Source organism: Macaca mulatta, chromosome X, assembly GCF_049350105.2.
Source record: "Macaca mulatta isolate MMU2019108-1 chromosome X, T2T-MMU8v2.0, whole genome shotgun sequence".
Taxonomy (NCBI): domain Eukaryota; kingdom Metazoa; phylum Chordata; class Mammalia; order Primates; family Cercopithecidae; genus Macaca; species Macaca mulatta.
Genome location: NC_133426.1, coordinates 113,730,097 through 113,756,021, shown reverse-complemented (window position 1 = coordinate 113,756,021; position 25,925 = coordinate 113,730,097). Strand labels below are relative to the sequence as shown.

At 43.2% G+C, this 25,925-nt stretch overlaps 2 protein-coding genes across 4 annotated transcripts in view; one reads left to right on the top strand and one right to left on the bottom strand.

The window, feature by feature from the left end:
* MORC4 (MORC family CW-type zinc finger 4) overlaps nucleotides 1-8,163 on the top strand; it is a 60,587-nt gene extending 52,424 nt beyond the window's left edge. Inside the window, exons 15-17 of one of the 2 annotated variants that reach the window (XM_077987633.1) lie at nucleotides 5,716-6,406; nucleotides 6,698-6,981; nucleotides 7,287-8,163. In XM_077987633.1, the coding sequence (XP_077843759.1) occupies nucleotides 5,716-6,406; nucleotides 6,698-6,981; nucleotides 7,287-7,440 (1,129 nt within the window). In that variant the 3' untranslated portion in view covers nucleotides 7,441-8,163. 2 annotated transcript variants of the gene reach the window in all.
* A 9,965-nt stretch (nucleotides 8,164-18,128) lies between these two features.
* CLDN2 (claudin 2) lies at nucleotides 18,129-21,106 on the bottom strand. Of its 2 annotated transcripts, none has more exons than XM_015127961.3 (2): nucleotides 20,123-21,106; nucleotides 18,129-18,466 (listed from the first exon to the last, which is right to left on the bottom strand). In XM_015127961.3, exons 1-2 carry the CDS (start codon nucleotides 20,803-20,805, stop codon nucleotides 18,433-18,435), a joined length of 717 nt encoding a protein of 238 aa, XP_014983447.1. In that variant the 5' UTR covers nucleotides 20,806-21,106; the 3' UTR covers nucleotides 18,129-18,432. The 2 variants fall into 2 exon arrangements, with proteins under 2 accessions (XP_014983447.1, XP_077845693.1); XM_077989567.1 differs by having other exon boundaries at nucleotides 20,151-21,106.
* Nucleotides 21,107-25,925: the final 4,819 nt, after the last annotated feature.

Sequence of the window (25,925 nt, the reverse complement as noted above, 5' to 3'; positions counted from 1 at the left end):
GAACCCCAAGAAGATTAAAGTTGATGACTTCTCGTGAGAAAAAAATGGGAACAAGAAGGCAGCGTGATGACATATTCAAAGTACTGAATGAAAGACTGTCAACCAAGTATCTTAAATACAATAAAATTATCTTTAGGAAATAAAGGTGAACTAAATACATTGTTAGATAAACAAAAGCCGAAGGAATTTGTTGCCAGCAGACCTGCCTTACAAGAAATACTAGAGAGAGTTTTTTAGGATGAAAGCAAGCAATATCAGACAGTAATCTGAATTCACATGAAAAAACAAAGAATGCTTGTAAAAGTAATTGTGTAGTTAATTATAAAGCACAATACAATAGCATATTTCTTCCTCTTTCTATTCTTAACTGATTTAAATAATAGCAAAGCAATATATATGTATATAATTGCATATATATATTGATTTATCATTGTGCTTATAGCATATACACATGTAAAATATTTGACAAGAACAGCATAAAGGAGGTGGATGGGAATAAAGTTACATTGGAGTAAGGAAATGATGCCAGATAGTAAAAAATTGAAAATAAAAAGGTTAATGAAACAAACTCTAAATATGTACTTGCTCTACTTTCTTCTCTTGGTTTCCTGGGAAGATGTAACATTGCATAAAGTAATAATTATAACAATGTATTATTAGATTCGTGAATGTTATACTAGAAGATATATGACGTAAAAAGAGGAACAGTAAAGGTGGGACAAAGGAACAAAGAAGGCATGACACCTGTAGAAAATTTAAAAACTAAATAGCAGATGTAAATTCTGTCTTATCAGTAACATAAAATGTGACTGGATTAAGCAATCCAATCAAAAGACAGATATCAGATTATATATATATATATGTGTGTGTGTGTGTGTGTGTGTGTGTATATATATATATATATTTTTTTTTTTTTTGAGACAGAGTCTTGCCCCGTCACCCAGGCTGGAGTGCAGTGGCATGATCTCGGCTCACTGCAAGCTCCGCCTCCCAGGTTCACACCATTCTCCTGCCTCAGCCTCCTGAGTAGCTGGGACTACAGGCGCCTGCCACCATGCCTGGCTAATTTTTTGTATTTTTAGTAGAGACGGGGTTTCACCGTGGTCTCGATCTCCTGACCCTGTGATCCGCCTGCCTCGGCCTCCCAAAGTCCTGGGATTACAGACATGAGCCACCACGCCCAGCCTCAGATTATATATTTTTAAAAATGCAAATATACTATTTACAGGAAACACACTTTAGATGCAAAGATACAGATAGGTTGAAAGTAAAAGGATAGAAAAGATTCAACATGCAAACCTGGTTATACTAATATCAGACAAAATAGACTTTTGAATAAAAAATGTTAATGGGTATAAAGAGGGACATTTCATTGATGATAAAGTCCATCAGGAAGATGTAGTAACTACACTCACATATGGACCTAACTACACAGCCCCAGAAATACACAAAGCAAAAATGTAGAGAGAAATAGACAATTTAACAATAATAGTTGGAGACTTTAATGCCCTACTTTCGATAATGGATACAACAACTAGGAAGAAGATCAACAAGAAAATAGAAGACTTGAAGAACATTCTGAACCAACCAGACCTGACATATATACAGAAAACTTCACCCAACAACAACATAGTATGTATTCTTCTCAAATGCACATGAAATATTCTCCAGGATAGACAGACTGTATGTTAGGTTGTAAAACAAACCTCAGTGAATCTTTTAAAAGGATTGATAATCATACAAAGGATGTTCTCCAATCACAATATAATTAAATTAGAAATCAACAACCTAAGGAAATTTGGAAAATGCACAAATATATGGAAATTAAATGACACATGTCTTAATTTCCAAAATGACAAATGGGTAAAAGAAAAAAATCACATTGAAAATGTAAAAATATATTGGAAAGATGAAAATTAAAACAAAATATATGAAAAGAATGGGTTGAAGCTAAAGACATACTCAGAGGGAAAATTATAGTTTTAGATGCTTATATTGCAGTTGAAGAAAGAGACTGGGCATGGTGGCTCATGCCTGTAATCCCAGCACTTTGGGAGGCCGAGGTGGGAGAGTCATTTGAGCCTAGCAGCTCAAGAGCAGCCTGGGCAACATAGGAAGACCATGTCTCTACAGAAAATACAAAAATTAGCTGGGCGTGTATGTCTGTACTTCCAGCTACTTGGAAGGCTGAGATGGGAGGATCACTTGCTGGTATAAATGCAAAATGTTGCAGCTGCTTTGGAAGACATTCCAGTAGTTTCACAAAATGTTAAACAGAATGCTGTATGACTCAGTAATGCCACCCTTAAGTTTTTACCCAAGAAAACTGAAAACATGTATCTTTACAAAAACTTGTATATTAATGTTTTAATAGCAGCATCATTCATGGTAGCCAAAAAGTGGATGCAATTTAAATAACCATCAAGTGATGAATGTATATAAAATGTGGCCTATTCATACAATGGACTATTATTTAGCTAGGAAAAGGAATGAAATACTGATTATGTGCTGCAACATGGATGAAACTTGAAAACATTATGTTAAATGAAAGAAGCAAGTTAAAAAAGACCATATGTTTTATTCCATTTAGGTGAAAGAAGCAAGTTTTAAAAAGACCATATGTTGTATTATTCCATTTATATTAAATGCCTAGAATAGGCAAATCTACAGAGACAGAAAGTAGAGTAGTGGCCCAGTGGGGGTATGGGGAGTAACTGCTGATGTGTAGGAGGTTTCTTGCGGGGTGGTGCATATTTTCACAACTTAGATTGTGGTGATGGTTACACAACTCTGTGAGAGTACTAAAATTGTTGAATTGTACACCTTAAATGAATTTATATATTTCTGTCCCAGTAAAGATGTTGAAAAATACATCATCTGGAAGGAGTATATATACACTATTACGGGCTGTGATTTTTGGTCCTTATTCTTGCCTATTCCTTAAACATAGTAGGAAACATTTATGAAATGAGTGAGTAAAAAATGAAATATATTAATTTGAATATATCATTCTCTGTCTTGGTTAATGAAAGAATACAAAAACTGATAGTGGTTAATTATAGAAGCCTCTCAGAAAGCATTTTGAAGGAGCAGAAACATGGTGTATGTCAGAAAATGTAAAATACTTAAAGGAGAAAACCAAAAATGCACCATAAATTGACAGACAATGGAGGAATATGACAAAGAGCAGAAAGGAAATAAGAGGGAACTGTGTAGTTGGAGAATTTCTAGTATATAAAACCCATAATTAATTTCTACTCAATGAGTGAATACAAGTCTGGTATGAGAATTGATTCCTAAAAGGACTTGCCAGACTTTCTGGAGAAGTATAGCACCAATAAGTAAAATCTAGTTATTTTCCCTCATTCACATAATAGTTCTTTTTTTGGTTGCCTCTTATGTGAAAGTTTTGTTCCCTCCTCCCCATCTAGCATGGTTAATTAAGCTCCCTTCTGTGTAGGAACTTATACTAGGAGACACACACACACACACACAGTAGTAAGTGATGCATTTTAATAAGAGTGTTTGAAGTGCTATAGGAATTCGGAAGTAGCATTTGAGATGGATTTACACATGCAGTGTTGGGTAGAAGAAGGGCACTCCAGTCAAAAGGAGCAGCATGAGGAATTACAGGGCATCCAGTTTGACTGATGTTTGTGAAGGGAGTAATGAGAGATAAAGCTAGGGCCAAATTATGTCCCAGCTCTGATACTTACTAGCCATCTTGGGAAAGTTACTTTACTTCTTCCTGAGCATCCCCTTAAAACAATGGAGATAATAATCCCTATGTTTATTGGAAGAATTAGATGAGGCAATACATGTTAAGCACTTCTTACATGATCTGGTACAGAGTAAGTGCTCAGTCAATGTTTACTATGTTTGGGCATGGAAAAGCTTCAATACTGAGCTAAGACATTTAAGCTTTTATGTTGTGGGGAGCAATAAATAAAGATTTTGAATAGAGGAGTAGCATGATCAGAGCAATGCTTTAGGAAGATTAGCTTGGGACAGTGATCTGGAGGTAAGAGAAGGGGAGACTGGAGATAGGGGGAAGCCATTGCAGTAGTCCAGGAAAGGTAGAGGGAGCTTGAACTTGAGTATTGATAATATATAAAACTACTGTATAAATATTACTGACAGTTTGGTGCTGTTGTAACACAAATAGGAAACAGGGAAAAGGAGCAGGTTTGAAGGTGAAAAATGAAAGGTTGGTTTTATACATACTGAGTTTGAGATATCAGTGGGACTCCAGGAAGAAATATGTGACAGGCAGTTGGAAATTCAGTACTGGGGGTCAGGGTTTGGGAGAATATGGGAGTTGTTGCCCAGAGGTTATAGCCAAGAGGTTGTATAAGATTATGAAGGAGAAGAAACACAGGGTCAGAAGAGAAGATAGTTAAGGACAGAACCCTTAGAGGTGGGAAAACGAAGAGAAGGCAAATAATATGACTGTAATTGCTTTTCACAAGGCTTGGTTGTTGCTATTTAGTATTATATATTTTTCCTTTATACCTGCCAACCGATTGTTTGCTGTCTTCTTCAGTAACACAGCTGAATGGGCCATCACTAGTAGTCCTTATACATCTTCAAAGATGGATACAGTTGTTCTTACATAGGTCCTAAGTCCTTTTGCTTTTACCTAAGGCTAACACGACAAGATCTGTTAGGATGGCAGATCAGTTGTATTTCTGAAGAACATATGGGCATTATAAGAAGCTACAGTTTGGTTTGTCTTACAGGTGTTCTCAGAAAATACAGAGAAATATGGGCAGCCTTGAGGTAGTATGAGGTGGCAAATCATATGTCTGATGCTTTCTCATTGAAAATTTGAAAGTTGATTTTATCTTGAAATGTCTTGGTTATCCAGAGAGAGGGCAGAATAGTGTAAGGATAAAAATGGGGTTCCCACCCTGCTGCACGATTAAAAATTGCCAATGGATTTCTCTGGTGCCAGTTGTTTCATTAGTTCTTCAACCCCTAGTGCATACAGCAGCCAGAAATGGAAGGTGACTTAAGGCCATCATCATGGGCTTTCCTGCAGAACTCAGGGAGTGTCTGCTTGTGCTTGAGCACGGGAATTCTTTGTTATAAAGGGGAAATGACTTGAATTGGCTGATTCACTTTCTTTGTTTCTGAATAGGCCCCTGTGATTCAATTAACTTTTACAAGTGAACTGGGGGCATTAGCCACAATCCAGTGGGCTGGTGAAAGAATTGTGTGGTTCTGCTGCAATATAAAAAAAAAATGTACATAAGTATTTGATACTGGAAGGCATTTGTGACGCTGTAAAATTAATGAGTTGGCACTGTTCTCTGCATACTCCTCTAGGCTTTTTATGGCCTTTTTATTCCATTCTTGTGTTAGGGGATTTGGGGTATGTGTTTTTTGTCTTCCTTCTAGACTTGCATCTTTAGGATACTTCTAAGTCAGGCTGGTCGCAATCTTATTTTTAGAACTCTTACCAAGGTCAACCTTGTCCTATTATACCCAGATGCTGCCCATTCACATCTTTCAACTTCACCTCTCCCTTAATACCAATTGCACTGGTGAAAGGGTTGAGGCTTGTGGGTAAAGTTGTATCCCTAACCTGAACTTGTCTGTGGGTAACATCTAGAGCTGGTCTGAATATGGGAAGTTTGAGTTGGGGCTCCATAGGATCAGAAAATACTTAACTTGTACTGTGACAGCTTACAATTTAATTTCCTCTCCTTGCAGTAAGTACAAATGGATCCTAGGTGAAGAACCAGTAGAGAAACGAAGAAGGCTCCAGAATGAGATGACAACACCTTCTCTAGATTATTCCATGCCTGCTCCTTACAGGAGGGTAGAGGCACCTGTTGCCTACCCAGAAGGGGAGAACAGCCATGATAAATCGAGTTCTGAGAGAAGTACACCACCATACCTTTTCCCAGAATATCCAGAAGCAAGCAAGAATACAGGTCAGAATAGGGAGGTTTCAATTCTGTATCCAGGGACCAAAGACCAACGCCAGGGGTCCCTGCTTCCTGAAGAATTAGAAGATCAGATGCCAAGATTGGTGGCAGAAGAATCTAACAGAAGTAGCACAAGCATAAACAAAGAGGAAGTGAACAAGGGACCTTTTGTAGCTGTTGTTGGTGTTGCCAAAGGTGTTAGAGATTCAGGAGCTCCCATTCAGCTGATCCCTTTTAACAGAGAGGAGCTTGCTGAGAGACGAAAAGCAGTTGAATCCTGGAACCCAGTGCCTTATTCTGTGGCCTCTGCTGCAATCCCTGCTGCAGCCACTGGGGAGAAAGGAAGAGGCTATGAGGAGAATGAAGGTCGTAATACACCAAAGATGAAGAACCAGAGAGAGCTGGAAGAATTGAAGAGAACCACAGAAAAATTGGAACGTGTTTTGGCTGAAAGGAATTTGTTCCAGCAAAAGGTTAGGGTAATACCTCACCACTAGGAATAAGAGACCATTGTAACCAAGAGACCGGGATGTTGGTGCCCTGATTATTTAATGTTCTGAGGCCTTTAAACAAAATACGCCCTTGAACTATTCTGTGGTGTTTCAGATAGAGTAACTGTAGTAGGCTTCCTGCCCATTTTAGGGTATTGAAAAGGTCCCTAAGTAGAGGAATATGTATAGTGGAATCACAGGATGACCATATGAGGAATGGTTTTGGGCATGTTTTTTTGTGGGGTCATTGAATTTCTGTTTCTTGGACTGCAGGTGGAGGAGCTGGAACAGGAGAGGAATCACTGGCAGTCTGAATTCAAGAAAGTCCAACATGAATTGGTGATCTACAGTACCCAGGAGGCGGAAGGCTTGTACTGGAGCAAGAAACACATGGGTTATCGCCAAGCTGAATTCCAGATTCTGAAAGCTGAGCTGGAAAGAACCAAAGAGGAAAAGGAAGAGTTAAAAGAGAAATTGAAGGAAGCAGAGACACACCTGGAAATGCTGCAGAAGGCTCAGGTCTCCTACCGGACCCCAGAGGGAGATGACCTAGAAAGGTTAATTACTAGGGTTTAGTTATCAGCTTGTGAGTGCTAATGGGAAGCATCCCTCAGGACCCCATGTTATTGGCCATAGACAAAGGAGGAAGCCTTAATTCACAGGCCACCAAGAATTGAGTAATTACTTCTTAGAAAGCTGCAGCCAGTCTCCCTGTGCTTGGTGGTGTTGTGCTTTCTTCTTTCTAGCTAATGAAAACATAACTGTTGAGAAATGTGGTTCCATTTTGAAGGGGCTTCATTTTTTTCTGTTGGTTAATGACTCCATGTCATCTCTTCTCCTGCCCCCTCACTCCTTCATACAGGGCTTTGGCAAAGCTTACGCGGCTACGTATCCACGTCAGCTATCTCCTTACTTCTGTCCTCCCTCACTTGGAGCTTCGTGAGATCGGGTATGACTCAGAACAAGTGGATGGGATCCTGTACACGGTGCTGGAGGCAAATCACATACTGGATTGAGCACCAGACTGTATACCCTTCTCTTCTCTTCTGTCTCTTCTCTTTTCTCTCCCTCCCCCACATCTGTGTCTTTCTTTCTCTCTCTCTCTCTCTCACCCTCACCTTTATGCCTTATATAGAGAATCTCTGTGTAAATTCTGGCTCATAATCAGTCTCCTTCTTATCAGTTTTGGTGTGGAGAAAGAGGCCGGTTTAAATAGACTTTAAAGAGTCTAGGAATAGAAAAGCAATAGTCACCAAGCTAGGTGACCTGAAAGCTTTAATTTTCATGACCTGGATATGTGGTCTATTTTATATCTTTTTCTGAAATGGTTTGTATTCATTTAGGTTAAATCAATCAGCAGATATTGGGTCCGGTATACCAGGTGTTTTGGGGGTAAGCTAATAAGTATAACTCATGTTTGCAGCCTTCGAAGATGTAACAATCTCATTGGAAACATAAGACATACATCACATTATACACAAAAGTGTATGATATGTACAACTGAGTGGTACAGATATGACATGGAAGATCTAGGGGAGGAAGTTCAAGGAAGGCACCACACCAGAAATGGGACCTAAATTAAGGCTTAAAGAATGAGCATGGCCACACTGTCAATGAGTGTTCTTTAGGTGGTAGGACTATGGTTGATAGTTTTCTTCTTCCTATCTTCCTGCCTTTTTCAGATTTTCAGTATTAAACTTGTTATTCTTACATTGGAAAAAATAAATTGTTTTTAAAAAGATCAAGTAGGCTTGGATTTGAATATCAAATGAGAGATTATGTGAAAATATAAGGTAATGTTATATTTCTAATTTATATTAAATTTAGCATTACCTCTGGAAGAAGAAAAGCATAAACAAAGGCGTGGAAAAATTTGGAATGTGAAAAATGTGTTTGATAGAAGTGGTGGGTTAATGTAAAGGGAACTAAGGTTACATCATGATCTGTTCACCTGCTTTGGTATTTGCATTTTAATAAGGGATTCTTGAAAAACAAACCTATAAGGCTCAAATTAAAAAATATATTTATCATCAAATTAATGGGAGGATTTCGGGTAGTTAGGGAAGTATTTTAGAGTGGAATCTATCTGATGTCCCCCAGAATACACCTACTCACTCTTCAGGCTAGTGCTGAGTGAGGGGTAAACCTCATACTATCAGAAATAGTAAAACTTATTATCTTGTAAAAGGAGACATTGTATTCATTTCTTTATTGTGTTTACATAGCACATACTCTCCAAAGAGTTCAGGATACTTTTCAAAAGACATTGAACAATGAACACATAAAAATATACCAACAGTAAAAAGTAGGAAGTAGAGGAGAAACAATCAAAGGAAGGTGAGATCAAGCAGTGGCAAAAGGATTAGCTAGTCCAGAGGAAATGTCTTGGATATTCATTCTGTTTCTCTCCCACAGAGTTACTTCAGAACACTTTTCCAAATTAATTTTACCTCCTTTGAAAGGGGGTTCATAGTAGATATCCCAGTGAGACTGCAGGGAATGAGGGGAGGCCAGATCCAGGCTTCATCATTAGAATGAGTACTGAAAGATATCCCCTGCCCCGTTACCTTCCACCTCACCCCAGCTCTTGCTTGCCATGTGATTAATTTTCATGTTAGACATTTGGATTATGATAGTCAAGGCCACAGTTGTCTAAATGTAAATAGTACTGAGGGAAGAGTAGCACATTCTGACATTCTCTCAGTGAGACTTATTCATCACATGGGGGCTGTGAGCGGGTGGGATTTCACACAGATGAATGGGAGTCTGCTGGAGGAAAAAATTCAGAGCATTGAAGGTTCTGCCTATGTGAGTGTTTGTTGGCTGAATGAAGGGACGGAGTAGGAAGGAGGGCAGGCAATGAGGCTTTAAAGGGAAGAAGGTAGGAAATTTGAACTCTTCTTTCCTAGTGCTTACTCTCAGCCCATTCCTTGGTTTGTGGTCCTGACCCCACACTGCTTTTTCCAGTACCACTATCTGTGTGAGTCCATTCACTTCAATACCAAAGCTACCTCTTTGTTTCCTATTTACTACGAAGCCATACTAGCATGAGATCTCGTTGATAGTGTTAAATCCCACTGTGGAAAGATTGAAAAATAACTCCCAGCCTTACCAGAGGTTATGATCTAGTGTGGAGGCAAAAGATACTGAGAAGAAAAAAGCAGGTGCCTCCTCCTGGCTTTCCTGTTAGGTTAACATAATCATAATTCCCCTTTAAAATGTCTCCCACATTTGCATTTAACTTTCCATTGCCATGATCAACATTTAGGTTATTACCTAAATAACTTATTACCTCATGCCTTGATTATCTAAATAAATTCTTAGATGGCCTCCCTTGCCTCCTGTTCTCCTTCCTCAATCCACCCTACTCAGTGTCACCAAATTTTGTTTTTTAACAACTTTGTCAGGTCATGCCTCTGCTCAAAGACTTGCTAGTGCGTTCCCAATTGCCCACCTTGTATAGTACAAATTCCCTAGGATGGTGCTCAAAGCCCTTTGTGATCTGGCTTCAGTCACCCTTTCTAGAGTCATCTAGTAACATTCCAGATACAAGCCACATTCCGTCTAAACTGAGCAATTTTCCAATTTCTGAGCATGCTTTAAGATTTCTCCCGTCTCCACCTTTGCAATTTCATTCCCTTTACCTGGAATGCTTTCCCTCATCATCTTTCCTTTGGCTCAAATGCCAACTTTTTCCTGCAAACTTCTCTGATTAACCCAGCTAGACAAAAAATTTCTCTGTGAACATTTAACTTTTCAAGGCTTGTATCACAAACATCCGTGTCCTGTCTTCCCTATTAGAAAGCTTTAGATTCTCAAATATTCAGCTGCCTACTTGACATGAACACTTAACATTGCCTCATTAAAAATAAGCAGTGATACACCCTGGGGCTGTACTCTTTCTCCCAGTTTTCCTCATCTTAGAAAATGGCACCTCCACCCATCCAGTTGCTTAAGCTAGAAACCTGGAAGTTATCCCTAATTTTCCTCTTCTCTTACTCCCTACATCCAGCCTGTCAACAAGTCTGTCAGTTCTACCTCCAAAGTGTGTCTTGACTCTCCTCACTTTTACTATAGCTACCTTAGTCCAAACTGCCATGATCTCCCATGGGTTGTTATAACTCCTAGCTGGAGTCCTTCTACTCTTGTTCCTACAGTTGTCTATAGACAGTGATTTTTTTTAAAGTAATAAATTAGATCACGTGATCCCCTGCTTGAAGCCCTTAAATGACTTCTCATGGACACTTAGAATAAAATCCAAACTACTTACAGTATCCTGCAAGGCCCCTGCCTACTTGTACTTTGTCTCTTGTGACCCCTCTTCATATACCACTTTCCCCCTGGCTCACTGTAGTCTTCCTATGGACGCATGCCGAGCTCTTACCTCAGAGACTTCACCCTGCTATTCCCTCTCCCCAAACATACTTTACCCATACTGCTCCCTCCACTAGAATGCTCCCATCTCCAGTATTAGCATATAGCTGGCTAGTCCCCATCCTTCAGGTCTTGGTGTGTCACTTCCTCAGACAGGCATTCTCTGGCAGCCTTTTGTCTCTATCTTCCCTATTAATGCTATCACTGTTTCCTGTTTTCCTCAATTCATAGCACCTCACAATTTATCATGATATATTTGGTCATTTGCTTTCACTCAATAAATATTGGGTACCGACTATGTGCCTTGTGATACACAGTAGTAAATACAACATACATGCTCCCTGTCTGCCTCTCTCACTAGTAAGTTCCATGAGGGGAAGGGCCATGCCTGTTTTTGCCAACCACTGTATCTTAGAGCTTATCATAGTACCCGGGATCTAGGAGGTAATTAGTTAATGATGGGAACTGTGTTTTGTTCATATCTTCATCTCCCTCAGGGTCCTAAAACAGTACCTTGTTCATAGAAGGGGTTGGATAAATGCAGTATGAGTGAGGTAGATGACAATCCTGGACATTCAACTTGGAAAATGAAAGACAGATATTAAGTGCTATAGGTTAGAAGGGGCGATCAGCACGAGCTGCAGTGGCCTAGTGTTTCTCTTTAGCTGATCTTTGGTATGGGTAGGTAGAAAGGCTACCAAAGGAGAACAGGAATGTGGGTATTCTTTACTACAAACATTCTGAATCTTTTTAGAGGCTCCCTGGCATGCAATTTTTAAATACTGAGAACTATAAAACATAACCAGGAGATGTCTGTAGAGACCAGATCTTGAGAATGAGAACTAAAAGGAGAAAAAAACATTCTGAGGAGGCGTCTGTTCACTTTTTCCGAGAGTGGTGATAGTTTGTATCAAGAGAAGAAAGGAGCTATCCTCAAGCAAAGAACAGAACAAGTCTCTAGGAAACAAGTTCTGGGCACTAGGAGGTCGATGTGTGCTTGTTGGATGAACTAATGGGCACCTGGTAGAGGGTTAGACCAGGTACCTTGTGGCCCCAGGGAACAGGAGAATTTGCTTGCCCAGGTTTAGTGATTGCAAATTATCTGGGCTAACAATTCAGAGGCAGAGGCTTAATTACAAGCTCTTCATTCCCAGAGGCAGTCTCCATATAGAATGTCTTTCAGAATTCTGTATATGAATTCAAACCCTTTTCTATAGTACTGTATTAAGAGTGAAGCACAGGGGTCTACTGAGGAATGCCAGGTGTGAGCTCAGGCTAAGTCAAGTGTAATTTCCTTCAAAGAATGACTTATGCTTTGTGAAATGGACATCTGTAACTCATGACTTCTATTAGGCAAAGGGGGCATTAAGGAACTATACTTTCTGAATCAAAACTTAGAGAACATGTTTGGATAATAAATTAGATAATTGAAAGAAGAGCTGATTTAGTCTTATGTATGTGAAGGCTTTAGTTACCAAAGATACATAAATGGCATTCATTTTCTAATAGAAAATAAAATCTTCCAGAAGAAATTTTTTTTGTTTCTTGCCCCCAACCCTAAGCCCAAAGTTTTGATGTGATTCACCAGAAATTCGCAACCCAATTTTAGATAAAACCGTGCAAATGTTTTGGGTGCTTTCAACATACCAAACACCTTCCATATATCTGTCCATTGTGCCCTCAGGCAGGCAAGATAACTTTAGACAAAGGCTCAGGAAAGTGTTGCAGAAGGTCTGGTCTTCTAGATAGGCCCTGGAAACCTGGAAGGATTGGAAAGCTGAAGATGTGTGGGGAGGGTTTTACAGGTATGGGGAAGAGTAAACAAAGTCACAAGACTGGGTGGAGAATGAATACAGAAATACCCAAGAGGGTTTGAGAGAGTGGATTATCTAGTGTGAAGCATAAGGAACAGAATCAACCATGGGCTGGGAAATGCCAGCAAGAGGGGCTATGCTAAACCTGCTTAATGAATTAGGATGAAGTAGCTGTTGAAATCTCTCCAATTGTCCCTAAATTTGGGATGTTAACCGCAGTGTGTAGTTACCTTGGACTGACCTTTTCTCTAGCAGTGAGACCTGGTTAATCATGGTTCTGTTCCAATCCACATGGTCACAGATCTGGATGAGAGCCACCATTATCCCTTCCCTCTGTAACTTCTCAGGTCTGCCTTTCCCCTGGCTTCCCATGTTTTATGAGTGGAAACCCATCCAAAGTCTTCAAGATATTTGAACTTTGGGAAGAATCTTGAGAAGTTTTGGCCTGGGAAAGACCATTCCCTTGATAACATGGATTCAGATCTGTGGCAGAAAATACACTTTGTTGTCTGCCTCCGTGCCCTAAAGACACACATTTTGGTGTGGCTTTGACCCTACCTTTGGGTCGCCAGTCTACTTATTTATTACCCATTTGTTAGTACCCACTGTATGCCATGACCACACTGAGAGGCAGCTCTCATCCACATTGTATAGATGAGGAAACTGGATTGTAGAGAATTGAAGTGGCTTTCCCAAGGCCGTCCAGCTAGAGTGCAGAGGCAAAATCCAAACCCAGATTCATCTGACTCCAGAGCCCAAACTCACTGCCTATTACACCATCCTGCCTATCTTGAAAATGATTACTCTTGTCATCTTCCTTTTAATAGGAAAATGGTAAAACCAGCCCACACTAACAGCAATTTCCAAGGAAGACAGTTTCACAATCCCACACAATGTTTAACGGCCCTCATGATCAGGAAATTGTTCACTTATATAACGAATATCCCTCCAAACAACGTGGAAATTCATTTCCCCTTGACTGGGTTTTTCACTCACAGCTGTCACTTGGCAGCTTTCCTGATATCCACACAGCCATCGAGATCCTATTCTTACACTCCGGGAGGTCTTGGACTTGCTGGCCTCTGCCCATGGGTGTTCTCACTGGCTGCTTTGAATCCCCCTCTCCAGACAGTGCTGAGTTGGACAAGTCTCTTGGGGAGTGAGAAAGTGACACTTAAGAATATATTGGTTTATTATTACAGAGAAGTAAAATTAACCATACGAGGTACCTCTGGAATTGCCAACGGGAGGATGGCACCACCTTTCTCATCCTGTCTGCCTTTTCCTTGATTTGTATCTTGCTTCCATTTTTAAGCTATTGAATCATTTTGGTAAAGGGTGTGTTACTCAGAGAAGTCCCCTTCTCCCCCAAATTCCAGTGTCCATTGTTTCTGAATTTTGGTTCTATTTTTTAAACCCACTGAACTCATCTTTTCTGGCTCCTTTTAGGCTAAACTGAGAAACTAGTGCAAATGCTGGTGTTAATACCTGATCTGTGGCTGAACGTGTTTCTTTTCCCAGCCAATATATTTGCTTTTTTAACCAAAGTGTTCAGTGCCTTTAAACCAAGGGAGTAGGGTCTTCACAGTATCATCAGATATATCCCTCTGTGGGGGATGCTGATCCATCCTCTTGTGTTCCATTGGGCATTTCCAGACATAAATATAGGTGAAGAGGCTGCAAAGAGCATCTTCTTTTTGTAGGTGTTTGTTTGTTTGTTTGTTTGTTTTGAGACAGAGTCTCGCTCTGTCACCCAGGCTGGAGTGCAGTGGCGTGATCTCGGCTCACTGCAAGCTCCACCTCCTGGGTTCATGCCATTCTCCTGCCTCAGCCTCCTGAGTAGCTGGGAGTACAGGTGCCCACCACCATTCCTGGCTCTTTTTTTTTTTTTTTTTTTTTTTTGTATTTTTAGTAGAGACAGGGTTTCACATGTTAGCCAGGATGGTCTCAATCTCCTGACCTCGTGTCATGATCCCAAAGTGCTGGGATTACAGGCGTGAGCCACTGCGCCCAGCCTCTTCTTTGTAGTTTTTGTTTAACTGGCCTTTCTCCTGAGCAGCCCACACAGAACTTGGTCAAATATCACAGACTCCGAAAGCACTGGTGGAGAATAGGAGCTACCACTCAAATGCTGGCTTGTCCGCCACACTATTCGTACTCGTTTGGCATCTCATTTCACATCCCATTAACCTCTTCAGTATCTTTTTTAAAGCATGTGAGTGTTCTCAGTGTTATCTCCACAAGGTCATGAGAATTTTCAAACAGAAACTTCTTCAAAACTCCCGAGGAGGTGACCCGTAAAGTGGCGAGGCTGCCATTCTGGAGGAATAGGACTTCAGAGAGGACAGGAAAGCAGCAGCTCTCTCCTAAAATGGACCTGATGATGTGCCCTTGCATGGCGGCTTCCTGCTTTATCAAGCTCAAAGGCTGCTGCTTGTCTCGGGGGATGATGAAGCCCAGAGCAGGGAATTTTAGGTGAGAGTTAACAGGAAATTCCTGAGCTGCAGTTCCCAGGAAAGTGGTGGGCTGTGGGTGGGAGGAAGTGGTCAGAATATAGCCTCTGCATTACTGTGTCTGTTAACAGCCTGTTAATATTTTATCAATGATCACATCACAGCATATAGTGAGCCACCACTTAGGGCAGAAGAGAGAGATAACCTGCTAGACTTCCTGTTTGAGGTTCTTTTCCCTCTTGAGATAACAGAATTTCTCATCAAAGCTGGGAGCCGCTTGAGCAGGGAGACCAGTCTGGGTGAAGGCCAGGCTTCAGCCAGCTGAGGAGAAGCACATGCACTTCCCAGCCTGGGCCTCTGTGTCCCAGAGTGGGCTGCTGCAGGCACGAAAGAATCCCCTGTCCGTGGGCCCAGGGCTGAGTGGGAGGGAACAGAGTTGGCCCTGCCAGGCCTCATCACCTTCCTTTAGCACGAGGCTCTTCTCTTGCCTGTCTCCCTTCTCCCACACCTACATTTCTCCTCTGGTCCATAGACAGAAGGCCCCTGGCTACCTGAATGGGCACTGCTTGTGCTTCCCCCAGCAAGTTCCAAAGTCTTGTGCAAGGGAAGGAGATGAGGGAGGAGAGGTTGAACCCCAGGGTCACTCCTTTTAAAGTCACATAAGGGTCTTGTGAGGCAAACTCAGAAGGATTCCGGATTAGCTGCACAGCATATCCCTGCTACCTCCTTAGCACTGCCTCTCCACCCGATTGCTCAATTTCCCAGAGTCCTTCCATTGCAAGAAGCAGTTTTCATCATGCTTTCCCCAAAAGCTCATGTAGTGGCAGGCCCTCATTTCATATGGATTGTAATATAAGGGGACTTACAAGACTATTTTTATCAGCCCTTGACACCCCTATTTTATGTCACTTTTGTCATGTCTTTCACAGGACAGCCCATATGCTGCCTTGTACCACAGTTAGGTGTCCATGTCTTATCTCCTGTAGATGAGCTGTCAGTTTCTACAGGGTACAAACTTTACCTTGTTCACTCTCATCACCCTCAAAGCCCTTTGCACATTTCCTGACACAGAGTAAGAGTTCAGTGAGTGTGGGCTGGCCAGCAGATGGCTGTTTGAATAGCTGGACAAAGGTCTTTCCGAAAGTTGGAGCTTGCCTTTCCACTAAGAAGCCAGTTTCAGTCCTTCCCCCATTAATGATCACATAGCAGTGGGTCACTAGGGCTCCAAGGGGGAGAAAATATGAGTCACATTATTATCAGAGGAATGAGAGAGGGCAGAACATCTCTCCTTGTGCAAGGGTCAGAGCCATGAGGCTGGAGCATTAAACATAGTGGCCTTCACTATCCCCTAGGTCTGTGGCTAATCTAAATTACTTTATGAGGGAAGGCAATGGGGTGAACTGAAAAGTGTTTGCCCTGGACCCAGGAGTCGGGAATATTTCTAGGAAACTACTTAGAGCAAATCCTTTCTTGCTTAACCAGCTGGAGGGAACAGTTGCTCTTTGTTAGGTCTTCCCTGGCTTTTCTGGTTGAGGATGAACTTCTAACTCCTTCCACTGAAACTTCCCAGATTAACAAATGTAGGAGGATCCCTCAGGCCAGCCTCCTTCTAAGATGAAGGGAAGCTCTGTGCTCTATATCCAGCAAAGGCCCTTATATTCCAGTGACTGACAGGGACACGAAGCCTGCAAGAGTTTGAAGAGCAATATGTCCTCATACACCTTCTGAGACCAGAATGCTGGGCCCATGTTGCTGTGAGAACTTTCTAAGCTTACGTTCAAACTCTGACACTGACCTGAGTGATATTACTCACATATCTGGGCCTCCATTTTGTCTCTTGTAAAAGACCCACTTCACTGGAGTATGTAGAGAATGCAGTAAAATCAGTGGATCTGCAAGTGCTTTAGCAGCCAGATGGTAGGTCATCAGAGCCCATACCAGATTGCTGCCTACTCAGCATAGCAGAGCCAGCAAGGTGGTTTTATCTTCCAACCTCCAGTGGCCCCCAATCAAGAGCTCTGGGGTTCCTGGTGCCAGACCAGAGACATGACTTCTTGTTAAGCTTTTACCCAGGGAGCCTTCTCTCTCTACCCTTATTCCTGCCTGCTGCCATTCCCTCTAAATGGATTTGGTTGCTGACATTCTAGTCTCTGCACCAAAGAAGGCTCACTTCAGAAGTGCAAGGGTAGTGTCTGATACAACAGGCTATGTGCTGAGGCCCTCTAGATCCAGGGGCTGGTTAAGCTGAATCAGGTAGGGCCCCATTATTGTCAGTGTTGCCACAGTGAACACCCTTATGAATGGGGCTTTGTTAATTCCTAGTGAGGGTAGAACAGGGCTAAATCATTGGTCTCCTGAACTGCCACACCTTCAGAGTTAGGGGAATTGGAATTGAGGTATTGTGTCTTACTCAATGTAAGCCTGGCATGCTCCTGGTAGAGCAGCTAGCGGGGCCCAGGCTGGCCAGCATAGCAGGAGAGGGCAGTTCCAGATGGTACACTTGATGATTTGCCAGATTGTCCTCATGGGCGACCAGGATTGCCTGTGTGCCCTCCTTGTTACCTGGCTGGCTGTGAGTTATTTTCCTCAGGCAGCTTAGGGACCTCTAGAAGGCTCTTCTATTGGCTGTGAATAGTGTGGGATCAGCAGGGTCCTATTTTGGCAGTCAGGAGACTGAGGGAACTAACACTATCTTTGTGGCCCTGGGAAAATCTATTTACTTGTGTGGGCCTTAGTTTCCCCATCTGCCAAATGCAGATGATTAGATCCATTTCACCTTCCTCATGATAGTGGTTCAGAGAATGAAAGGAATAAATACATCATCATTTAGCAAACAACTGAAAACAATTGTTATGAAAAGGAAAGAGCCCTGGGGAAGTTGAAGAGGTTGGAGTTGCCTTGGGGAGGAGATTGTCATGCTTTCTAATTATTTCTAGTAAGGTCTAGAATTGTCTATCCACCCTGTGTAAAGAAATGCCAGTTTCCACCCTCCCCTCCCCTTAGGCGAAATCCCTCGAGTTTCACTTGCCCATTCTGGGCCCCTTTTAATCAGTAAGACAGTTACTCAATCAACAAGTGTTTATTGATCACCTAGTGTGTGCCCGGCACTGTTACAGATACTCTGGGGGAAACAGAGAGGTCTAGGATATGGCCCCCACCCACCGAAGGGTTTACAATGTACTTGTGAGATTGGACACACACACACACAAATAATGATCAATCAAAAATTGTGAATACTAAGCATCAAGAATCAATTTATACATTGAGGGTTGGGGGAGGGAGGGGTAGGAGAGGGATGGAGTGATCAGAGAAGGCTCAATGAAGTAGGTGATGCCGAGGAAGTTCTCCAAGCCTGAGGAGGACTTGGCTAAGGGAGAGGGCCTTCCAGGTTGGGAGAGCAGCTGGAACATGGACAAGAAGGTGGACATGTGAAAGGCATGTTACAGACAACAGATGGGCCCTCTCTGCTGACACTGAGGTTCGAGGAGGTGTGCTGAAATTTTTCAGAAGCCAGTCATGCCTAGACTGGTGAGGGAAAATACTTTGGTGTATGACCCCTCACTCCCACTCCAGGGTAAAGGGAACATTTTCAGACCTCAGAGGTGGAACTGTCTTCCTGGGAACCATTCTCCACTCCCACCTCAGCTACAATCCCAGGCAGCAGTGCAGCTGTCACTCAGATCATGGACACAGCACCGTGGGCATGGATATGCCATGTTGGAGCCCTTAGATGCCCTCTAGCCACTCTGGAACATCTTCTGATGGACAGTGGGGGAATCTGAAGGGACTTGCTTGGTGCTGTGGTCTTTCAGAGGCTCTGTAGTGCTCTGTGGGTGGACCCTGGGGGGGCCTGATCTCAGTTGAGCTGATTTTCCATTACGCCTGCAGACTTTCTAGGGGGCTGCCTGTCGCTGTCAGAGTAGAAACACCCACTGGAGCCACTGCACACATCCACCTGGCTTCTTAGATAGCAAGGTTCTTATTCTTTCTTGGCCACCACCAAGGAATGGTGTCTTCCTCAGTACCCCACAGCTCCCACACTGTCATCCCCCAGTCAAGGGCCATCCCTAGAAAAACTGGTTTACTGTTCCTAAGGAAACCATTGTCTATAGCCCTTAGCCTTGTGGTTTAGGCAAGAGGCCAGGTCAGGTGCCCCAGAGTGAGGCAGGGGCTTCAGCAAAAGTTGTGATCGCAGCTTCTGAGGCAGTTCCTCAGTGGAGTCAGAGTCTGCTGCCACCTGAGCTTTCCACCAGATCTTCTTTCCTTTCCTTGTGCTTTCCTCAAGCCGCAGGCTTGATCCCCAGCCCACAAATATGAGAGAATTCTGGAAAGTGCTCTGGGAAATGGGTTCTGTTTTTTTTTTTTTTTTTTCATTTTTAGTTTTTTAAATGTCCTGGGCTGCCTTCCTGTCCTCCCATCCTGCATCCTGCATCCTGCTTTCTATTCCCTGGATACCGTAGGATGGTTTTATTTCAGTTCATGTACAAATTAGTCTGGACACTGTGGAGTCATAACGAGAGTGGGATGGAGGTTCCAGGGCCAATCAGTTTCTTTGGAGGGAGGCTTGAGAAGTAGGTTAGAGCAATGCCCACAAAAGCCACTGCTTCTCCTTCCCATCCCCAGCAATGAGCTAAGAGCCAACCTCAGCCAGAAAGAGGGTCTTTGATCACAGAGGGTCAGTCAGTGGGATGTGATTAGTGGGTTTGGGGATGGAGTCCCAGGTAAACCAGAAGGCAAAGGGATCCTCTGAGGCCTGGCTTAAGGTAAGGGGATAGGGTTTCAAGTTGAGGGTTGGGGACTCAGGGCAGGGGAGCGGCAAGGTGAGGAAAACAGAAAGGCTGGCATGGCGAGCATCCTTGGCAATTCAACCTGCATGCTGTTACACTAGCCCCCATTTCTGCCTTTGCTCAATCCAATGGCCAAAGTCAGTCTATCAGCAGCACCTTCTGACATGATCCAGTGGTAATGTCCCTCACCTGTGGCCCTTGGGGTGCTGTCCACTGTTTTTCACGGACCCAGCCACCCCCCAGCTCTGGCCCCTGGTTCTTCACACATACCCTGTCAGGCTGTAGGAATTGAACTCACTCTTGACTTTGGGAAGTTGACCAGGCCTTGGAGAGCTCCTTGTGGCAAGAGGTTGGGCTTGGTAGGCATCATAGTAGTTGGAGCGATTTCTCTGGGATGAGCAGGAAAAGCAGAGGATGATTCCAGCTATCAGGGAGAACAGGGAAGAAATAATGCCCAAGTAAAGAGCCTCTCCAATCTCAAATTTCATGCTGTCAGGCACCAGTGGTGAGTAGAAGTCCCGCAGGATCCCATGAAGATTCCAGGCAACAGGAATGAAGCCCAGGAGGCCTCCAAGGATGAAAAACACTCCACCTGCTACCGCCACTCTGTCTTTGGCTCGGGATTCCTGGCAGAAGACTGTACATTTCATGCCCACCACAGAGATAATGCAGGCCAGGGAGGAGATTGCACTGGATGTCACCATCATGGCCTGGGCAGCCTGGATGTCAGCGGGCAGGCCCAGAAGGGTGCTATAGATGTCACACTGGGTGATGCCTGTGCTGTGTGTGGCACACTCCATCCAGAGGCCCTTGGAGAAGCCGACTGCTGTCACAATGCTGGCACCGACGTAAGAACTTGTTTTCCAGCTGGGAAGCAGCATGGCAACCAGTGTTCCCAAAAGCCCCAGAAGGCCTAGGATGTAGCCCACAAGTTGGAGGCCAAGAGAGGCCATGGCAGACCTCTCAGTAGAAGCGTCTTCAGGGACTGCTCCCTTGTCTTTAGGCTGAAGCTCTTGCTCCTTGGACACCTCTAATCCCTCATTTCAGAGTCTCTCTGCCAGGCTGACTTCTTTCCTCCTTACAAGTGTCTGTGGGTGGCCACAGGCAGGCTCAAGAAGGCATCTAGAAGACCTAAAAAAATCCATAAACCAGATTAAATATTGACCAGAAGCTTATGAGAAACCAGAAAACGCTGGATGCCTTTTGACCTTTGTTATCTTTAGAAATAACACATGAGAAAGGAAAAAAAAAAAAAAAAAACTTTGAACGTGGAGCCAAAATGTCATCGCCTCCTGCGTAGGCACATGCCTTAGGTTGGCAGCTGGACAAAGCCAGGAGCCAGACAGGTGGCTGCCTTCCGGGAAGGTGATGATGGCTGTGGCGGTTGTGGTGGCTGTGTTAACTCAAGTACTAGTCTCTAAGGCCTGCTGTTTAATACATTGCCAAGCAACAGTGCCATAGGGCCCCTCAATTGCAGACTGAGGTCAAACTGCAGACTGCATCCGGAGGAACACATCCTAGAATGTAGCCTTGGACTCCAGCTTATTAGAGGCCTCTTGAATCTCCAGGGGCCTAGAGAATAGTGGCCTAGCCCTGAATCATTCTGCCCATGTTGAAAATCTACTCCAGGGCAGATGGAGGTAGGCAGCAAAGCCTTCTGTCCATACTCTGAGAGTTCAGATCCTCCCAGCCATGCCCAAATCCCCCTCTGCAGCCTAGTCTAAGGCCTCCTGCATGTATAACATGCCCAGACATTTCCTGTCCAGTCTCCTAAGAGATGCTCCCATCATCAGCCTCTTGGATGATGAGGGAGCACTCTGGAACAAGGGTTCCAGGACTGAGAGGGAGCCTTGAAATTCCCTGGGACATGTGTTAGGGGGACAAGAGTCTGCCACGGAGGAAAGGGAAACTGCTCTAGAATATAGGGCTTTGCATGAGGTGGGTATCTGAGTCAATGCTTTGGAATCTCAGAGCCATATAACATTTTGCAGTGTTCAAGGAGCCCCCAGTGTTGCCAAGATTCAGGACACTAAGGGTCAAGGGTACACTTCCCCATTCTCTATAAGACCCTCTGACCCATTGATTTTTCTTTCTTTCTTTTTGAGACAGGTTCTCACTTTGTCACCCAGGCTGGAGTACAGTGGCATGATCTCGGCTCATTGCAGCCTCGACCTTCTGGGCTCAAGCGATCCTCCTGCCTCAGCACCCCAAGTAGCTGGGACTACAGGAGCATAGCACCACACCTGGCTAATTGTGTGTGTGTGTGTGTGTGTGTGTATTTTTTGTAGAGACCGGGTTTTGCTGTGTTGCCCACACTGGTCTTGAACTCTTGAGCTCAAGAAATCTGCCTGCCTCAGCATCCCAAAGTGCTGGGATTACAGGCATGAGCCACCGTCTGACCTAACCCACTACTTTTTCAACCCACCACAATCTGGCTATTCCATTTTAGCCTTCTTCAAGCTTTCTCTTTCCCTACTCATCTCTTAAATGTGAGTATTCCTCAGAAGTCCATCCTTTTCTCAATTAACACTCTGTCCCTGAGCAAACTCATCTTGCCCCCATAACTTAATCTACTACCCATCCACTGACCCTCCAACTCTGAATTGCCAGGATAGACCCTTCTGAGCTTCAAGACTGGCAGAGCAATCACCTAGTCAGAATCTCCACAGGGAAATCTCATAGACATCTCGAATTTGACGTGTCCAAAAGAGAACTCATCACCTCCCCCATGCAGCTTTCCCCAAACAGTTCTTCCCTGGGTTCCCTGTGTTCACTGAATGATACTTCTATCCGTCCCCTTGTGCCAGACCAAAATCTGGAAAGTGATCTTTGGCATCTTTCTTGTACTTACCTCCTGCATCCTATAGTCCCTATGTCCCACCAGTTCTACCTTATGAATATACCTCAAATCTATGGTTCCTTTGTCTCCATTTCCACTGCTACTTCCCTAGTTCAGAGTTTCACCATTTTTTTTTTTTTGAGACAGAATTTTGCTTTTGTTGCCCAGGCTGGAGTGGGGTGGTGTGATCTTAGCTTACTGCAACCTCCACCTCCTGGGTTCAAGCTATTCTTGTGCCTCAGCTTCCTGAGTAGCTGGGACTACAGGTGCATGCCACCACACCCAGCTAATTTTGTATTTTTAGTAGAGACAGGGTTTCACCATGCTGGCCAGGCTGATCTCGAACTCCTGACCACAAATGATCTGCCCATCTCGGCCTCCCAAAGTGCTAGGATTACAGGCGTGAGCCACCATACACGACCTCCTCATTCTCTTTCACCTGGATTATAACTGGTCTTTCTCCCAATTCATTCTCTACATCATTGCCAAGGTGATCTTTCAACACATTAATCTGATCAAGTCACTACTCTACATAAAGCATTCCAATGGCTCCCCATTTGCTAAAAAGTAAAAGTCCAAACTTGCTTGTACTCCATGACCTCTCAAGCTTCATCTCTTGCCCTTTCCCTTCTCATAGTCTATACCATTGTGGAACTAAATTACTTCCAGTCTTCAATCATGCCATGTGGTCTTTTGCTCCCAAATAGAAATAGAACAGAATGTTCTATGCAGAGTGTTAATGTATTCTTCTTCCTCTGTTTAGTGCCTTCTCGTCTTTTAGGATTCAGTGCAGATGTCTCTTACTCTAGCCTGGGTCAAGTACCCCTCCTGTCTATTCTTACAGTATCTTGTGTTTACTTCCATCATAGTAATAATAATAGTAATAGTAACACTTATGTAGTGTTTCTTATGGGACCATTATAAGCACTTTTTACGTGCTAACTTATTTAATCATCACAAGTTTTTTTGTGGTAGGCACTAATAATCCCTATTGTATAGATGAAGAAACTGAGGCAGAGATAGTACATTTTGCATTATGTTGCAATTTCCTGTTTAAACCCTTATTCTTCCCTATTAGCCTGTGAGCTACTTGAGGGCAAGACTGTATCTTATTTATCTCTGTATCTCATGTGCCTTACACACTGCTTTACCCAGAGCAGCAATTCAAAAACTATCTTCTTAATGAATGAATGAAGTTGGCAAAGAGGTTTGAGGGGCTCCATATGACTAAAATATAGGGACTTCCCAAATGAGTCAATAACGCTTCGGTGTAAGGGTCATTGAAGTGCTGCCCAATGTTGGGAAAGAAGAAGGAGAGAGAGATGGGGGATCAGAGGAAGAAATAGGTAAAGGGGGAGAGAGAGGGCAGAGCTTCGCCATATATATAATGTATATTATATATATATTTATAATATATATATATTTGTGGAATATTTCATCTCTTCAACCAAATCCTAACAATTTGAGGGTGAAAAAATATATATTAAATGTCTATCATGCTTCCACAGCATTGGGCACATGATTGATAGTCAATACGATTCATCAGCATTGGAAACACCAATACCAGTGTTGATGCAAAGCACTGCAGAGCAGGAGCTGATAAACATTTGATGAATGGAGAGAGACATAGTTTGAATCTCACCTCTGTCACTCATTAACAAGTCTTTCTTGACATTGGTTTCTTATTGCTAACCTTGGCACAATTGTACCTGTCCTGATCATGACTGTGCATCTCATTGAGGCCTTCAGTGCTGCTTGGAAATCCTTTTACTTCTCCCTGGTAAGCACCCTTCTGATGACTACTTCAAATATTTACTACTACTTTTTGAGCTCCCTACCCTACCTCCTCCCTGTGCAGCTGTTACTTCTATCTTGATCATTCTTTTTGCAGTCAAGATCCTTAAGCCAAATTCATTATTGATGTCTCCACTTCTTCACCCGCCCACTCACTGCTCAGCCCTCTGCAGTCTGGCTGCCACCATTAGCCCTCCACTGAAAATATTCTCACCAAAGTTATCAACTCTTTTCTTGTTCCAAAATTCAATGATCATATCTCTGTCATCTCACCTTGTCTCTCTCCTTCATAAAACTATCTTCTCCCTTGTTTTCTGTAGCACCATTCCATTTTACCTACTTCTCAAAATGATTCTTCTAGTTTTCCTTTATAAGTTCCTCTTCTGCTGCTCACTCTTTAAGTCTAACTATCTATCTCTGCCCCTGTAGCCTCCTCAGGGTTTCATCTTGACTTCTAGACGGCTCTTCTTATCCTTCACATTCTTCATGGGTTATCTCATCCACTCTGTCTCCATGCCAGTGACTCCTGAATTCATACCTCTGCCACAGATTTCTCTCCTGAGCTCAAGATTTGTGTAGTTAACTGTTACTTGGAATGGCCCTACCTGAATGTTTTAATGGCCTCAAATTCAACATTTGCAAAGCTGGAATCATCTGCCCTTTCTCTCCCCATGCCCAAACTGCTCCTCATGCAGTGTTCCTTACCTCAGTGGGGCCATCATCCAGTTAATAACCCAAGCCAGTTATCCTTGCTTTTTCACTCTTGTTGACATATAATTAATTGTAACGTACCATCAGGTCTGCCTTCAGAAATAGACCGTGAATCCATCTACTTCTTTCTGTTGCCACTGCCCAAACCATAGTTCAGACTATGCAACCATTGTTGCTTGACCATTTGGAAATCTCATAGACACCTCAAATTGATCTCTCTAATTTCACTTCTGCCCCAATCCTGCACTAATGAATTACCCACCCAGTAGTCAAAGATCTTTGTAAAGTTGAAATCAAATTGTGACTCTCACCTCACCTTTTGCCATGCTTAAAAATCTTCAGGAGCTCAGCGGGCGCGGTGGCTCACGCCTGTAATCTCAGCACTTTGGGAGGCCGAGGTGGGCAGATCATGCGGTCAGGAGTTTGAGACCATCCTGGCCAATGTAGTGAAACCCCATCTCTACTAAAACTACAAAAATTAGCTGGGCGTGGTGGCGTGTGCCTGTAATCCCAGCTACTTGGGAGGCTGAGGCAGGAGAATCACTTGAACCGGGAGGTGGAGGTTGCAGTGAGCTGAGATTGTGCCACTGCACTCCAGCCTGGGCGACAGAGCAAGACTTTGTCTCAAAAAACAAGACAACAACAACAACAACAACAACAACAAAAATCTTCAGGAGCTCTTAAGTATTTCAGGATGAAGTTCAAACTTGCTAGCCCAGGAAACCAGGA